Source organism: Bos indicus, chromosome 5, assembly GCF_029378745.1.
Source record: "Bos indicus isolate NIAB-ARS_2022 breed Sahiwal x Tharparkar chromosome 5, NIAB-ARS_B.indTharparkar_mat_pri_1.0, whole genome shotgun sequence".
Classification (NCBI taxonomy): domain Eukaryota; kingdom Metazoa; phylum Chordata; class Mammalia; order Artiodactyla; family Bovidae; genus Bos; species Bos indicus.
The window spans coordinates 12,629,298-12,648,558 of NC_091764.1; the positions used below are offsets into that span (position 1 = coordinate 12,629,298).

The window sequence follows — 19,261 nt, forward strand, 5'->3', positions numbered from 1 at the left end:
ACAGGAAAAGTCAACCTGATTTGCATGTGTAAAAATTAAAATAGTCTGATGAAAAGCTATTAACTGTATTTTGCCTATCATAGAGAAAGATAGATGTCTTAATTAAAAGCTGCCTTAAAATCATTAAACAATGACTCACATTTAAAAAATAATGATGGTTAAATTTTTGTGGAAAAAAATTGTTAAAACATGCATTTTTGGGGCACTCCCTGTCTGTCCAGTGGTTAGGACTCTCTGCTTCCACTGTCGGGGGCCTGGGTTCAATCCCTGCTCTGGGAACTAAGATTCCACAAGCCCCATAGTGTAGCGAAAAAAAAAAGAGAAACCAGAAAGCAAAACAACCATATATGCATTTTCGTTAGTTCAAGGATTTCACTGCTGTATATGTGTTCTAAGATAATAAGATGTATATTAAAAAAAAGAAAAGGATAATTGCTAAAGCAGGTTTAGTACCTACAAGAATATGGGAGGGGAATTTGAATACACAAGCAATTAATATTGAATGAGAACATATAATTTTGGAAAATATAGCATATTTTTATTTAATACAGTAAACTGCTAGAAGGAACCTAAATATTTAAAACTAGCAAATTGTTTTACTTATAATTTACTCTTTTAATGTTTAAATAAATTGTGGAAAAACAAAATTTTACTAATCAGTAACTATGATTGATGGAATTCATTTAATTTAATAAAAGCACCACTTTTCAGACTTTCAACAATGAGTAGATGTAATTAGATAATAAATATATAAATGTTAAAAATAAATTCCAAGGAGTAATCAGGACTTGATCTAGTCAGTCTTGAGTAGATCGTCTAGAAAATCCATCAATTTGACATTTCCTTAAACTAGGGTATTGTCGCTGATTTATGAAACAACTATACAGATTACTGGAAATGATTGTCTATAAATTATTATCTAATTTGGGAGATTAAAAAGTTATTTGGTATTGGCTCCTCATTTTGTAGGTGGTAAAACTAAGGCCCTTTCAGGGTTAGGAGGTTGTAGAACATATGCCCAATGAAATACTACTCGGCTAGAAAAGGAATGCATTTGAGTCTGTTCTAATGAAGTGGATGAACCTAGAGCCCTTCTAATGAAGTGGATGAACCTAGAGCCCATTATACAGAGTGAAGTAAGTCAGAAAGAGAAAGACAAATATGGTATATTAACACATATATCTGGAATCTAGAAGGACGGTACTGATGATCCTACATACAGGGCAGCAATGGAGACACAGAGAATAGACTTCTGGACTCAGTGGGAGAGGGGAGGGAGGAATGACCTGAGAGAAGAGCACTGAAACATGTACGTTATTGCATGCGGAATGGATGGCCAGTGCCAGTTCTACGTGAAGCCAGACACCCCGGGCCTGTGCTCTGTGACAGCCTGGAGGGATGGGTGGAGAGGGAGGTTTTAGCGGTGTTCAGGATCAGGGGACAGATGTAGGCCTGTGGCCAATTCATCTTGATGTATGGCAGAAGCCATCACAATATTGTAAAGTAATTATCCTCCAATTAACCTAAATTAAATAAATTAAAAAATTAAGTCCCTTTCAAATAACCTGTTTGTCTACAACCATACAAAGTTCTAATGGCAAGATAAGGATTAGAAACCCAGTCATTTTATCATTCTTTTTTTTATAACTCATAATTCAGTGCTGCATCATAATTATAAATAATTTTACCAGATGAGACAAACCAAGTTAATAAGTCAATTAATTAAAATATTTATTTCATTTTAATATTCAATGCAAAATTAGTTTCTAAGGGAAGAACAGTAACATATATAGAATAAATAATAACAAACATGAAGATAAGATGGGTAAAGTGCTCATTAGAAGAAAACTGACCAGCACAGAGAAACACTACTTATAAAAACCACTGAAACAAACCTGGTATCTTAAATGGAAAATAAGCATTCCATGAGAAAGAAATGATGACCTTAATGACCAGCCTGTTCCTCAAACTGGGAAAGCTTGGAAAGTAGACAGATTACCATAGAATGCCTAACTTTGAGGCTAAGTATCCTACAACACTTGCAGTAATGAGAATGAGATGCTTTCACTCTATCAGCAGGAGGAAATCTGCTAGAAACCATGTGGGGCTATATTCTGAACGTGCCCATTCTTTAGAGGCCAGAAAAAAATGCTGTAACCTATGTGAGGCCTTTTACAAAGATAGCATTTCTCCCCAGGGTGCTGCTGTCCCAGTATTTTGCAAGCATACTTCTGAAGCTTTCATAACTCCTTAAATTATACCAAGGTATATGAAGTTCTGTGTTTTTCATAACCTTTTCCACTCATGTTTCTCTGTTCACTCTGACTTTGCTCCCAGCCGTTTACCGTATGTTTTATTGTTTCCCTGATACTTCATTCTAAAACATGATATCTAGGAAATTACATTTTTAAACACAACTGAAATTTTAAGTAGTAATTTTTTAAAAGTTTTTTGTATTATTTGTTTCATGTACACCTAAAAAAATCTTAGAAAATTTTGATAGCATAAATATATATGATAAACATATCTCTTTGTCACAAGATTATAAATACCAGAAGGCAACTGTGAATGCTGTCTCATTAAACTTTAGGTTTACCATTATATGAGTTATCCACATTGGCTAATCTAAATTGATATGCAAGATACATATTTAAGAATTCAAAAAAAGAAATTTAACAATTACTGTAAGAGTAAAGAGTGACTACTTTTGTTAAAAGTAGTCAAATTTTTTTGTTTTTTCAAATAGGAAATTTGGAGGGAGGAGAAATTGGATGAATGTGGTCAAAAGGTACAGACTTCCAGTTATACTACAAAATACTAGGGATGTATTAAGTTGGTACAAAAGTAATTGTGGTTTCAGACTGTGATTTTTAAATCATTTTAATTAGGTTCAAACACATCTTTATTAATCAAAATAGGAATTATTACAATCAACACATTTTTTGCTAATAAGAGATAAGTTTGTTTATTCCTGTAGCATAAAAGTCCATGCCTTAGGATTTCAGGAACTCTTGGAAGGCATTTTTGCCTCTTGCCTGCTGTGGAAGATTTGCCCTGCAAAAAGTTGTTGAGATGCTTGAAGAAGTGAGAGTCAGTTGGCGAGAAGTCAGGTGAATATTGCAGATGAGGCAAAACTTCATAGCCCAATTCGTTCAACTTTTGAAATGTTGGTTGTGTGATGTGTGGTCAGGTGTTGTCGTGGAGAAAAATTGGGCCCTTTCTGTTTTGGCCCCAACAGAAATTATGTCATTTCTGTTGACCAATACCAGCTGCAGGCATTGCTGTTTTCAGTGTATTTCATCAATTTGCTGAGCATACTTTTAAGATGTAATGGTCTCACTAGGATTCAGAAAGCTCTAGTGGATCAGACGGGCAGCAGACCACCAAGCAGTAACCATGACTGTTTTTTGGTGCAAGTTTGGCTTTAGGAAGTGCTTAGGAGTTTCTTGGTCCAACCACTGAGCTGCTCACCACTGGGTGTCGTATAAAATCCAGTTTTTGTCCCATGTCACAATCAGATCTAGAAACGGTTTGTTTTTGTGTAGAATAAGAGAAGACAACACTTCAAAATAATTATTTTTTTGATTTACACTCAACTCATGAGGCACCCATTTATCGAGCTTTTTCACCTTTCCAATTTGTTTCAATTTCTGGATGACCATAGAATGATCCATATTAAGTTCTTTGCCAACTTCTCTTGTAGTTGTTTCTTAAATTGAAGAAAGTAGGGAAAACCACTAGGCAATTCAGGTATGCTGCCGCTGAGTCACTTCAGTCGTGTCCGACTCTGTGCGACCCCATAGATGGCAGCCCACCAGGCTCCCCCGTCCCTGGGATTCTCCAGGCATGACCTAAATCAAATCCCTTATGATTATACAGTGGAAGTGAGAAATAGATTTAAGGGACTAGATCTGATAGAGTGCCTGATGAACTATGGATGGAGGTTCGTGACACTGTACAGGAGACAAGGATCAAGACCATCACCATGGAAAAGAAATGCACAGAAGCAAAATGGCTGTCTGAGGAGGCCTTACAGATAGCTGTGAAAAGAAGAGAAGTGAAAAGCAAAGGAGAAAAAGAAAAATATAAGCATATGAATGCAGAGTTCCAAAGAAGAGCAAGGAGAGATAAAGCCTTTCTCAGTGATCAATGCAAAGAAATAGAGGAAAACAACAGAATGGGAAAGACTAGAGATGTCTTCAAGAAAATTAGAGATACCAAGGGAACATTTCATGCAAAGAGGGGCTCGATAAAGGACAGAAATGGTATGGACCTAACAGAAGCAGAAGATATTAAGAAGAGGTGGCAAGAATACACAGAAGAACTGTACAAAAAAGATCTTCATGACCAAGATAATCACGATGGTGTGATCACTGACCTAGAGCCAGACATCCTGGAATGTGAAGTCAAGTGGGCCTTAGAAAGCATCACTATGAACAAAGCTAGTGGAGGTGATGGAATTCCAGTTGAGCTATTTCAAATCCTGAAAGATGATGCTATGAAAGGGCTGCACTCAATATGCCAGCAAATTTGGAAAACTCAGCAGTGGTCACAGGACTGGAAAAGGTCAGTTTTCATTCCAATCCCAAAGAAAGGCAATGCCAAAGAATGCTCAAACTACCGCACAATTGTACTCATCTCACATGCTAGTAAATTAATGCTCAAAATTCTCCAAGCCAGGCTTCAGCAATACTTGAACTGTGAACTTCCAGATGTTCAAGCTGGTTTTAGAAAAGACAGAGAAACCAGAGATCGAATTGCCAGCATCCTCTGGATCATGGAAAAAGCAAGAGAGTTCCAGAAAAACATCTATTTCTGCTTTATTGACTATGCCAAAGCCTTTGACTGTGTGGATCACAATAAACTGTGGACAATTCTGAAAGAGATGGGCATACCAGACCACCTGACCTTCCTCTTGAGAACCTGTATGCAGGTCAGGAAGCAACAGTTAGACCTGGACATGGAACAACAGACTGGTTCCAAATAGGAAAGGGAGTCCGTCAAGGCTGTATATTGTCACCCTGCTTATTTAACTTATATACTGAGTACATCATGAGAAATGCTGGGCTGGAGGAAGTACAAGGTGAAATCAAGATTGCCTGGAGAAATATGAATAACCTCAGATATGCAGATGGCACCACCCTTATGGCAGAAAGTGAAGAGGAACTAAAGAGCCTCTTGATGAAAGTGAAAGAGGAGAGTGAAAAAGTTGGCTTAAAGCTCCACATTCAGAAAACGAAGATCATGGCATCTGGTTCTATCACTTCATGGGAAATAGATCGGGAAACAGTGGAAACAGTGTCAGACTATATTTTGGGGGGCTCCAAAATCACTGCAGATGGTGACTGCAGCCATGAAATTAAAAGACGCTTACTCCTTGGAAGGAAAGTTATGACCAACCTAGATAGCATATAAAAAGTGCAGACATTACTTTGCCAACAAGGTTCCTTCTAGTCAAGGCTATGGTTTTTCCAGTGGTCATGAGTGGATGAGAAAGTTGGACTGTGAAGAAAGCTGAGTGCAGAAGAATTGATGCTTTTGAACTGTGATGTTCGAGAAGTCTCTTGAGAGTCCCTGGGACTGCAAGGAGATCCACCAGTCCTTCCTAAAGGAGATGAATCCTGGGTGTTCATTGGAAGGACTGATGCTGAAGCCTAAACTCCAATACTTTGGCCACCTCATGCGAAGAGTTGACTCATTGGTAAAGACCCTGATGCTGGGAGGGATTGGGGGCAGGAGGAGAAGGGGACGACAGGGGATAAGATGGCTGGATGGCATCACCAACTCGATGGGCATGAGTTTGGGTAAACTCCGGGAGTTGGTGATGAACAGGGAGGCCTGGCGTGCTGCAATCGTGGGGTTGCAAAGAGTCATACATGACCGAGTGACTGAACTGAACTGAACTGAACTTGTAACAGGATCAGCTTTGCTCATTGCTCCCAGTTGGTCTTTGTCAGCTTCCGATGGCCAGTGACTATACTCTTCATCTCCAAGGCTCTCATCTCCTTTGCAAAACTTCTTGAACCACCATTACACTGTACTTTTGTTAGCAGTTCCTGGGCCAAATGCATTGTTTTTGTTGAGAGTTGTCTCTGCTGCTTTCTGACCTCTTTGAACTTGAATAAGAAAATCACTTGAGTTTGCTTTTTGTCTAACATCATTTATATAGTCTAAAATAAATGTAAAATTAACAGAAGTAATAAGTTATTAGCAAAAAAAAACTGAACTGAGAAGTGCACATTAAAATGATGTATAACGTAGCCACATTTGTTTAAGATTGTATTCCAGTATCAAACAGCAAAGTTCAGCAATGTAAAACTCAATTACTTTTGCACTAGCCTAATGTTCAATACAATGTACAATATCATATAATCGTTAACACTGCTATATGATATACTTGCTTAGAGAGTAGATCCTCAAAATTCGCACATCGAGGGAAACAAGCATTATGTCTTATCTATACTATATGAAATATATCAAGTGACCTTATTGTGGTAGTCATTTCACAATATATGTCAAGTCATAATGTTGTATACCTTAAACTTTTACAATGCTTTATGCCACGTCTATCTAAATAAATCTAAAAGGGGGAAAAAAAGAGGAATCTAAACTGAAATATAGAAATAGAAATGTATTATTTTGTGGAAAAGCAGGAAAAACAAAAGGTAAGACTAGCAGATAGTGGTAATATGTACCCCTGTATGCTCTATTCTTTATCTGCAAGCCAGAGCTGTCCGGTAACTTGAAACATGAGAATCACTGAGATCTGGACTCTTACATCATCAATAATCTAGCATTCTTTCCTTTAAGGAGTTAGCCTTTGCTGGGTTATTTAGATTCAGGGGTTTTTAGGGAGGAAGAGTGACATTATTTGTTCTACATCTGAAACTGGTTTATATCTGCCTGAAGCCAGCCTGGAGACATCCAAATCCCCTTTGTCTGTGAGTGAAGCAGAAATAAATCTGGGTGATGAACCTGATCACTATATCATCACACACCACATCTTTGAATTCTTATGAAAAGTGCTTCTATTATGTCATTTTTTTTTTTTTTTGTAGGATAGGAAAGAAAAATACTCATCATTGCTTCTTACCTCCTGGGTACTGTAAACATTTTTTTTTTTTCTATTATTGTAAGTTAAGAAGAATTACAGTACCACAAAAGATGACTTAACCCACCTTCCTGCACCCTATTCCCAATAAAGTCTCTTCATTCTCTTCCTTATTGAACTTACTGAACTTTCTTTTCCTGTGATCATTTCCTTTATGGAATTTTTATGATTTTACTATTTTAATCAAGCTTGAAGGATTACATATACACCATTCTCTCTCCTAATACTGAATTCAGTGATGGTATTTTTTGCAATTATTTTATTTCTTCTCTAATTTTTTTTACATATTTGAACTAAATGGTATGGTAAAAATAGAATCTAATCCAAATCTTCAAGTCGTTTGCTTGTTTTTGAACACTGAACAAGTTGATTAAGCTCAGTAACCCATAGTGACCTCATTTGTAAAATGAGACCAATACTAATTAACAGTGTAAGAATAATATAAATGCATAAAGGTAATACGTTTAATACTTCAGTGGATATTCAATAAGTAATAAGCTTTATATGGTTGGTAACTGCTTGATGCAGTGGCAAAAAGCATGGGCTTTCAAGACATTCAGACTTTTTTTTTTAATCTTTGGGCCACAGCACATTGTATGTAGGATCTTGGTTCCCCAAGCAGGGATCAGACCCACACCCCCTGCATTGACAGCACAGAGTCTTAACCACTGGCATGTCAAGAAAGTCCCCAAATCTTATAAGATAGGATTGTTAGCTGTGTAGGTCACTTGTTATTCCTGAGCCTTCTTCCTCATTCATAAAAAGCCCCTTATATGAATTAGAAATATGAAGCTCCTACCTTGGCCATGCCAGGAATACAGCAAGTACTTGGGCTTATATTGTTTATTGCCTGAACCTTTATTGAATTGCCTTTTACACACATTTAAATTCATCCATGATTATTTTCTTGCATTTTTGGTTTTGCGTCTTTATTACCACTTTATGGGCTGTTTTTGTGTTAAGGTTAACCTTAAGAACTAAAGTACATCTTATATGCTAGATATTTCCCTGTTAAGAATTGAATCCAGTTTGAGGCAGAAACGTTTTTAAAGGTCAGCCATGGATTATTATTGCTCTTTCTTAGTCCTTTAATTCAATAGATAAGCTCAAGGCAAAGTGAAATGAACTTGATGGCCTGTGTATCACAAGCTAGAAAACAGTTTCCCGTGAGTGAGACAAAGTATAATTTTCACCTGATCTGGAGACTTGGGAATTTAGTGATTGTTCACTACCAACAGATTAGCAATGCACTGAGATCAGGTCGTCCTGTGTTTGAACTGCAGCTTTCTACATTTATGGTTTTGTGTGTTTAATTTAGCTACTCTGGTTTTCAATTTTCTCATCTGTAAAATCCAGGTTAATTAAGGACATTCCTTAATTTAAAAAAAATGAGGTACAGAGCAACTAATATAGAGACTGAAAATACATTTCATCTCACAAACGTAATCTAAAAGTTAGTTGGCACTGGCTGAATGAGGGTGAGGTGTTAAGGACCCGTGTGGGGCTAAGTGAGAAAACCTTCTGTGCACCCAAAGATATAGGATGGGAGGAGTGGGTACATGTAAGTCAGATGTTTGCTTCTGGTAGTTTGTTACCCTGATTCACAATAAGCATTCAGTGAGTGCTATTGTCATCATTATTACTGAGATACAACGAATGATTACATGAAGTGTTTCTAAGTTGTAATGTATAGAACCTAAGGAAGCTAGTTATTTACATTTTTTATATACTTGCCAAGATACATTATTACATAATATTTTTTATTTATGATCCTTTGATATTTTCCCACCTCACTAGCTTTATAACTTAATAAGTTGCTTATGAGTTCTTACTGAACAAAATAGGTCAAGTTAAGTAGTTAGCAAATTAATAATATTTCATTTCAAAATGGGTTTTAATAATGGTAGATTTCTGACTTGGAACAAAGGAGGAGTATGCTTTTTGAAATGATTTTCAAACATCAACCACTTAAATATGAAAATTTGAATCTCAAAAGCAACCATGGACTTAGGATTCTCCTGTGTTTTCTCTGTGCCGATAACTTACTGTTCTACAAATTCGTTTTTTTAAATAAATTGAAAGTAGAAGCCATATTAAATGCAATGATTGTCAACTTCTAAAAAGTGATCTATAAGCAGTTGAAGACTGTAAGTAGAATTTCAGATTAATTCCAAACAGAACCTCATAAAGCAGACCCATCTTTCAGGTCTGACTCTGAAATTTCTACTGGCTTTATAATCCATTTCAGAGATAGTTGAATTTTGTTTATCATTAATTGCTTTAAATTTTTAAATATTTGATTTTATATTTTATATAAATCATATCTAATATTTAGTATAAAGAAATGGTTCACTCTCCCTAAGAAAAATTACTGTTTGCTTTATTTGGAAATGTTTATTAGTTCAACATTTTAAAAAGAAAATTGCCTGACAGTGTTTTACTTATTATGAGATATGATAATAAGACAATATAATTATTACAGAAACATGAAAAAAAAATCTGTACCTAATCCTACCAATCTTAACAACTATGAGTATTTTGTGTATTTTATTCTAGTCTTCGGTCTTTGCTTCAGTATTTCTTGCATCTCAGCCTGAGCACTTAATTATGTCTAACCAAATTCTTCTTAAATGGAAACATGTTTTAAGCTTTAGGAAAAAAAAATCAAGCTATCATTTTTATGATACTATAGTTTAAGGGCTGTTTTCAGAACTAGAAACACATAGATGTGCGAGTGGTACATACATTTTTGTTTATGTTACATGTAATTTGTCACCAATATTTTTTACTAACTGATGAGCAAAGGGCACTCAAAAGGCCTGGAGACGCAGATCAATTCAATTCATCAAACATATTTGTATTGACAACACTGTAGTAATGTAAAGAGAATTTGATTAAAATAAAAGGAAGTTAGCTCTTTCTTTGAAGCAAAGATGTACAACCAGTGTGGGTGATACCTTTAGGAAAATCCTCTGATTATTCCTCTAAATGGAAAGAGCCATCACACTTATGATTAGTTAAGCTGTTATAAAAATCTGCTTGAAAAATAATGCAGGTCACCAGTTTGTTGCTTGGTCTCAGAAATTGAGTAGTTTCTACATTTGAAGTGTTTAATATAACTATACTATTTAACTTAAACACACAAATCATCTTACAATCTAATCTTCCTATCAAGTGGAATATTCTTTCAAACTATAAGTGTAGAAAGGAGAGGCAGGTGGTGATAAGAAGGTAACTGATACACTTTTGGCTTATTTCTGATTTTTTTCTCGTGCTTGGCTGTTAATAAAAAGCTATTTGGTGGGCAAAATTTATATAAGTTGAAAATAATAGCTGACGGCTGAAAGGCCTTAGACTAGCTTTGCACTTGGTAATGGGCATGCTAAATAATTGTCACATATTCACTGGATTTTCCAAATGAAACTGGTAAATTCTACTTTACTTATTAAAATATAAAATGCAAATAATTTCTGAAAAATCTAAGATCTAGCACCAATGCTTCATACCAAATATTTTTAGCTTTTTTTTCCCCATGGCCACATCGCTTATGGACTCTCAGTTCCCAGACCAGGGACCAAACCCATGCCCCATTGCTTCTGCAGGGCCTGAACCTGTGTCCCCTACAGTGGAAGAATGAAGCCCTAACCGCTCGATCACCAAGGAATTCCCTTTAACTTCTTCATTTAACATTACTTTCTCAACAGAGTTTTCAACTTTAGTGGGTAGGACCTTGAACTTTGGTTGATTAGGTCCTGCATAATACTCTCCATTTAGTAGTTATTCTATAAATACTTGAGTTTGTAAAGGAAAGAATGAATATGAATAAAAAGAACAAATGATTGTAGATAAGAAAGACCCAACCTTAAAAAATGAAATGGTAACAAAGCACATATGATTGAGAGTGAGACATTTCTAGATTTAAAAAAAAAATCAAAGCTTTATTGCATACTACATTTTTGACTTAGGCATTTCACTTAATTTTGCCAAACACAAGTTTTCTCATCTGTGAAATCGACGTGATGATGATTCAGGGGAATTAAATGAGATAATGGATGAGAGTACTTCTCACAGAATCTGAAAATGTATAAACATGTGATATAAACACATGTGGAATATAAACATGTGATATGATGCTGTTGCAAATGTTCTTGGAAAACTGTACGTCAGGTTGATTTTCCTTTGATTCTCTTGTCAGGTGAAGCGTACATGCGGTTAAGCATGCTCCCGGAAGCAGAGCATTGGTATATGGAATCACTGAGATCCAAGACTGACCACATCCCTGCTCATCTTACCTATGGGAAACTGCTTGCTCTAACAGTGAGTAACTGTCTCTTTCACCCTTTAGAAATTGGTTCTCCTGTGCAGATTGAGGTAGATAGGGTCTGAGGTACCTGTTCCTGGCCAGTTAATCTACACTGTTAGGATGTATTGATGGTCATACTAAATTAGAACAATAGACAAAAAATATAGAAAAATGAGTTTCTTTGGCTATGGGGTTTGCCATAGATAAAGTATGATGTGTATCCTTGATGTAACTTAGTTGAAATGTATAAATGGGGAACCCAAAGTATGTGATTATATAATGAACTTGTCAAAATAGCAATATTTGCATAAGGATTATATTCTGTAAGCCAATGTTAACCCCAGATTGTCTATAATACCTGATTGTTTCCAAAAAGCAACTATTATATAAGACATTGCATGTGTGTCCATCAGTGGCACCTAGAATTCCTGTTAACTGGAAGTCATTCTGTAAGAGAAATGCACCCATAATTTGGCTACCCACTATATGATGAGTCTCTTGGACATATTTCTATGAAAGCGATATTGGAAGCATAAGGACTTGTTTATAGTCAACCACTGTGACTTACAAAAAATTGTAATTTTATGTGCTTCAAGTAATAATAATATTCTTTTTTTGTTTTCTACAATAAGAGATTGTTTAAAATATTTAAATAACTTTTCTGAGCTCACCAACTAATATATGGTACAACTAGCCTTCAGTCTGAATCTAAATCTATTGTCTATGTTATTTTAATCATATCCCTTAATTTCTCTTCAGTGTTACTAAAAATAAGTTAATATTAGCAAAACATAGAGACAATGGTCAGGAAAGTAATTCCTAAGTAAATTCATAGAAAGGTATCTTATAATTGTTTAAAAATAATGTTATTTCCCATAGAAGATGATAAGCTAAACCAAGTACTACCTTTCCATTCTAAGATACCACTAAAATGCTATTAAAGAGATTATATAGGCAGACCAAGTAACCAGAAAATGTCTCACTACAACACATCTAAGTATGCTTAATAAAATACAAGAGATATGCTCTTAATGCATGGCTGAGCTCAAAGCGTAGGAAGAGAATTTCCCCAGGATGGAAATAAAGCAGTAACTAAACACCAGAACAGTAAACAGTAGGCTGATCTTAAAGTTGATTTGGGATGGTTTACTAGTCTTAACAACCCATGGGAAGGAGCTTATTGTCTGTCTTTCCTTCTTGATGGAATATGAGATGAAGTCTTGAACCAACAGAAGGCCAGGAATTAGGTGTCTGAATAAAGTAGGAAAGTTCATATCCTCTGTGAAGGAACAATGTAGAAAAAGTTCACATACTGATAAAAGAGGGCAACATGAAAGTTTGCCTTTCTCAGCATGGAATCTGAAATCTTTGCAGAGAATTTGTCACCACTGTCCTCCCCTCACTGGGGTTTGGGTTTTGAATTTACTTTACTTGAATGAGCAAGGAATTCCTAGGCCAGGAAATTAAAGTCAGTTCACTGAAAACTCTAGCTGAAGATGATACTAAACGTGTCTTTTGAAAAGACATATTTAAATCTAGAAGATTTACAGAGTGGGTTTTAAAAAGAACGGTGAGCACAGAAATGGTGATTGTGTGAGTAAATCAGAATAAATTTTTACTGAATAAAATATTGAGAGGGAATAACCTCGTAGGAACAATCAGAATGGGAGGGGAGGTGAAATTTAAGTTGATTTTTGAAACTCAGGTAGCAGAAAAAGGTGTTAGAACTGATTCATCAAAACTGAATAAAGCACTGTCTAAAGGAGGTTTGGAATGGGATAAAAATAAGAAATCTAGAGACTCAAGACTTGGTGGTAGCTGATGTAGAAGAGAGTGCATTAAGGAGAATAAAATAGGGTAATCAGTTGTCTCTCCCCGTGTGCACAGCCCTAGTAACCAAGCACTCACTGCAGGTCAAGGGAAGGTATGTTCTTAGCGGTGAAGCAGTTGAATGAGACAGCTCCCTAACTCTGCAACAGCTTGCCCAGTCGAGGGTGGAATGCAGAGGGGAATGACAAGAGGACTGGTCAAATGTTTTCCAGGGGAGTACTCAGACTGTCAATACCCCTCCCCTATTACATGCAGAATACAACTACACAAGAGTTGATACCCCCAACTGGCAACACATATACACAAACCTCATCGCCCAAGAAATGGTAGCATTTTTATCTGGAGAAACTGAATCACTCTGGGGAAAAGATTTCCATATACCTACATTTGGAGATCTCTGAAAATGACCTGCTCCCTAACCACACATACAAAAGGGACTCTTTTCAGTCTAGAAAGCACGTTTATGCCTAAGGAATTCATTCAGCTTTTATTAACTCAACTTGTAAAATAACAATGGGCAATCAGAGATCGTCTGTCATATTAGGAAACCCTCAAATGTAAAAGATTGGAGCTGAAACAAATGATTAGCAAAAGGAAATGAGGGAACAGAAGAAAAAAAATCGTTCGAGATGGTAGTATAGCATTTTGTGGAGTGCAGGATGACATAAAAAAATAAAGATGAAAAAATAAGAGCTTTTAGAAATTAAAAAGTGATGGCAAAACAATTTTCATTTGAAGGGTAGGAGAATAAAGATGTGGAAATGTTTTCATATACAAATAAAAAAAATGAAATAAAATATGTGAAAGAATTATTAAAGAAATTAATGTGGGGCCCCAAAAAATAAGGAACAGAGAAAGGGAAAGAACATGACTCAGAATTGCAGGGTATGAGTTGCTCTTTGCGCCATTTACCAGATCATACTATGTCTAGTCTAATCAGTTAGAAAAAATGTATTTTACCTTACGAAAACCTTTTCCATTTCCTTTTCTGATAGGGTGGTAATTCACACAGCTCCACATAAGAAGAGAATTCATATATACCTCTTGCTGCAACTACTGCCTTTATATGTTCTTATGGAATTAAAATATAAACATTTTAAATTAGATTGATAAATGGCCACGTTCAAAGAATACCACCATCAAAAATAAAATTTTTAAATGCCTGATTTATCTTTCCTCCAATAAAATCACTTGGAAAAGAAAAACATTGAAAACTTATCTGTACCTAATTCTGAATATCCCTAGACTGTGACATAACTTTGTATATAGAAACCACGTATCCTTTATTTTTCCTTCTTGTTTTCAAGCCTGAATATTTTAAGTTTCCTGTACTAAAACTATGATTTTACAAGCTGCTTTATTTTTAACACGATATTTTTAAAAACAAAATTTTGCAGTTTTAATTTACTCAAACATATGGAAGGAAGGGAAGAAAAGACATGTATTACAATTCAAATTCTAATCCCTGCCCCCAACAGAACTTTTATAGCTTCCAACTTGCTGATTAGATGAAATATAAACCCTATTATGGAATGGCTTAAACTCACAGTGCCAGAAAGTCCAAAACCATCCTTAATAGTTTCTTTTTGAATTATGAGATTTGGCAAATTTCTGATCCCAGTGGATTGCCTTTGTCTAATTTTGGGTTTCTTAGCCTGGTGAAATGCCATTGACTTAACATGAAATTGGCAAGGTAGAAAATGCCACACATTTTGACTTCTGAATGCTTTAAATATAAAATATTATAAAATGGAATTGGCTATTACTCTGAAGAGAGAGGAAAAGAAATGGAATGGTGTTTTTACTGTTCCATCAGAACTGACCAAAGATGCAATACGTACTTTGCAACAGACTTGCAACAAAATTAGACTTGTATCGTATATTAAGATTTCATATAAAGAATTACATTTTTCTGAAACAACTTGGACAAAAACAAAAATGTTGGTGCTTTTATTATAGCTAGTGGTATGTCTTTCAGAACATTTTTGTACAAAATTTTCTTTCAGAATTTTTAGTATAGATAGTATTTAGAAAAGTTCAAAAAGATTTAGGATTTCCCAGAATGCTATGACAAATTCCATAGATCAAATCCTTTTTTATTCCTCTGACAAAAATGTTCTTTTCCTCTCTCTGCCTGTTCAAATTTTATTTCCCTCTGTGAAGTCTTGCCTGCGTCTTTTAAGCGATTATTTTTTTTTCCTTTCTCTATACTTCCATGGTGCTGATTTTCAGTATCTCTGTAGTGGCACTTTTCCCCTTGAATGGCAGATATAAATCTATGTCTTTTGACCCTGAATGTGGGGCGGAGAGTAAGTCTTTACTTATCTTTTTATATCTTTAGTATAAGGCATTTCACAATCTTAGCCACTGTCCTTGCACCCTCCTTTGTATTTCTTGTTAAGTTATGTAAGGGCGGGGCATGTGTCATTTCCCCCAGTTTTGTTTAGATGTAATTGCTGTATAGTACTATATAAGCTGGGCTTCCCCATTGGCTCAGCTGTAGAGTCCGCCGGCAGTGCAGGAGACACAGAGACATGGGTTTGATCCCTGAGTCAGGAAGAACTCCTGGAGGATTAAATGGCAACCCACTCCAGTATTCTTGCCTGGGAAATCTCGTGGACAGAGGAGCCTGCAGGTTACAGTCTCAGTTCAGTTCAGTCACTCAGTCATGTCCGACTCCTGTGACCCCATGAATCGCAGCACACCAGGCCTCCCTGTCCATCACCAACTACCGGAGTTCACTCAGACTCATGTCCATCGAGTCAGTGATGCCATCCAGCCGTCTCATCCTCTGTCGTCCCCTTCTCCTCCTGCCCCTAATCCCTCCCAGCATCAGAGTCTTTTCCAATGAGTCAACTCTTCGAATGAAGTGGCCAAAGTACTGGAGTTTCAGCTTTAGCATCATTCCTTCCAAAGAACACCCAGGGCTGATCTCCTTCAGAATGGACTGGTTGGATCTCCTTGCAGTCCAAGGGACTCTCAAGAGTCTTCTCCAACACCACAATTCAAAAGCATCAATTCTTCGGTGCTCAGCTTTCTTCACAGTCCAACTCTCACATCCTTACATGACCACTGGAAAAACCACAGCCTTAACTAGACGAACCTTTGTTGGCAAAGTAATGTCTCTGCTTTTGAATATGCTATCTAGGTTGGTCATAACTTTCCTTCCAAGGAGTAAGTGTCTTTTAATTTCATGGCTGCAGTCACCATCTGCAGTGATTTTGGAGCCCCCAAAAATAGTCTGACACTGTTTCCACTGTTTCCACATCTATTTCCCATGAATTTATGGGACCAGATGCCATGATCTTCGTTTTCTGAATGTTGAGTTTTAAGCCAACTTTTTCACTCTCCTCTTTCCCCTTCATCAAGAGGCTTTTGAGTTCCTCTTCACTTTCTGCCATAAGGGTGGTGTCATCTGCATATCTTAGGTTATTGATATTTCTCCCGGCAATCTTGATTCCAGCTTCTGCTTCTTCCAGCCCAGCGTTTCTCATGATGTACTCTGCATATAAGTTAAATAAGCAGGGTGACAATATATAGCCTTGACATACTCCTTTTCCTATTTGGAACCAGTCTGTTGCTCCATGTCCAGTTCTAACTATTGCTTCCTGACCTGCATACAAATTTCTCAAGAGGCAGGTTACAGTCTAAGGGGTTCCAAATATTTGGACACGAGTTAGTGACTAAATAACAACGACAAGCTATGTAAGTTAAAGGTGTACAGGTAGCTCATTTTTAAATATTCTTGTTTCCCTAGTCTGAATCTCCTTTTGCCAACATGTGCATTGAGATTTACTATCCATGCTAAGGCATCACTCTAATTCCCAGTGGTATATACTGAATAAATGAATGAGAGTGGCCTGATTGTGGAGTGGATTCAGTATAATTTTCAAGACCCTGGAAGGGGAGGTAGGCACAAGAGGGTGTACATCTCCTGAATGCCTGTGATTGATATGTGTTATTTCATGAAGCTTTTTGATGAGTACTACCTTCTTTTTATAAATGAGAAAACTGAGCTTCTAAGGTTTAGGACATGTCCCAAGAATAAATAAGCTACTCAATAGTAGAATTGGAGACATCCTCAAGTACTTCTTAATTAAGCATCGTTAATATCCATTCTATATAAAATAATTTTGTGTGATGCTTTCCTTTCTTTTATACCTGATTAGAGATGCTAAAAGTAAGCTAGTGCTCCTGCCTCCCCATAAGGTATGAAAATAGCTTATTTTTAGGCATTACCTCTAAGTACTAGTTTAGTTTGAATGGGTAAACACATTTTTATTATTAAGCTTTATAGCTCATGAACTTAGGACTTCTGTTTTTGGCTATTGGCACTTTTAAGGTCCTATGTTCCTCAGTCACCAATGTTCCAGGGTGCCCTAGAAAATAGTTCTGCTTTAGGGTCATTGGTAGCCTCCATGTTTAAATATAGCTGGGCCTGCGTGACCCAACTATAGAATATATAGAGCTTTCATACCAATGTCATGTCCAGTTAAAATACTAAACACAAGTTCTCTTTAAAATTGTGATTTATTCCTTATTTGAACTTTGTTACCTAGGACTAATGCCATGAATTTAAAATTGGACAAGCATTGAGAAAGGAAGGAATAAGTTTCCATTATCACCATGTTTCGTATGGTTTTATAGTTGTTTCTAAAACCATGTATATACTTCAGTTGTGTGTACATCCTTACTTGTTTTTGGTCCTCCTTTTGTCCTTGTTCAATTTATTTCAGCCAAATATTTTATAGTTTTTTTGAGCCAGTAAAATTAGTATTGATCTAAATTGTAGTAAAAGGAACTTGGCCGTTAGGTTATTTTCCAGATTTAGGTTAGTAAGAGAGAAGGAAGGATATGGGAGACTCTGACAGTAATTCTTGATACAGCAAACCTTTATTTTGGCTACCGCATGGAAGTACTGAGCCAGATTTCTATGTCTAGCCAAAGTTAATTGGGCTACATAAAACTCCGGTTGTGAAAGTACTTGAAGTTCCATGGAAAAGTTCCCTACCCCAGGCTAGAGAGGTGTCAGTGCAGTTTATCTGGGTGTGCAGCCCTGTGTGCTTCCTGGGCCTTTTGTAATGATGATTACTGTTTAGAGCTGAGATGATTTTTCCATTTCGTCTTCTCTAAAGCAAAACTCTTCCCACTTTGCACGCTGACTAACATTTAGGTTCCTTTGTTTTATTATAATCACCGTACAGTCATGTTTAGATTAGAGGGAGCAGGAAACAAAAAATTTTCCTGTGACTCACTGAATGATTATTATGGATACATACCATTGAAGTTACAAAACTTATTCTGTGAAAAGAGAAGGCATGTATCACATATATTGTGCTACTGAAATATTGAATGGAATGTAGAAGAAAATTTGATTCAATGCCGTGTTCAGCTAAGCATTTTATATCAAGTTGCCACATCTAAACTTACTGGCATTCTGGCAGTAATTCACTTATCGTTGTATTATCTTTAGTCTAAATCATAATGAATCTGATAGTTCTTTTTATGCATTTTGATATGTAGAATCAATCTTTTTTTTAAATTTAGGTATAGTTATAAAATCGATCTTATAATTACTCTATTTGTTGCCGCCAAGTGACCTACGAATCCAAGTACCTCTGAAGTATCTCAGATTTTTATTCTGCTTTTTTATGTCAGTTATTGAAAGTCATTGTTAAGAGATATTTTCTTTTGCCAGATATTCTCAGAAATAGTAAAATCAAAATACTCAAATTCTCAGGCATTGAAAGTCACGTGAAATAATCATACCTAGCTTTATATCTAAGAATCATGATGCTATGTTTGAAAAGCATGCTGCTGCTGCTGCTAAGTCGCTTCAGTCGTGTCCAACTCTGTGTGACCCCGTGGACTGCAGCCCACCAGGCTCCCCCGTCCCTGGGATTCTCCAGGCAAGAACACTGGAGTGGGTTGCCATTTCCTTCTCCAATGCAAGAAAGTGAGAAGTTAAAGTGAAGTCGCTCAGTCGTATCCGACTCTTAGCGACCCCATGGACTGCA

General features: G+C 36.3%; 1 protein-coding gene across 1 annotated transcript in view; it reads left to right on the forward strand.

Annotated features, from left to right (window-relative positions):
• The window catches only part of TMTC2 (transmembrane O-mannosyltransferase targeting cadherins 2), a 422,793-nt gene that overhangs the window by 290,904 nt on the left and 112,628 nt on the right, over positions 1–19,261 (forward strand). The window contains exon 8 of the mRNA XM_019960312.2: positions 11,307–11,428. Coding sequence (XP_019815871.2) covers positions 11,307–11,428 — 122 coding nt within the window. The remainder of the gene's footprint in view (positions 1–11,306; positions 11,429–19,261) is intronic.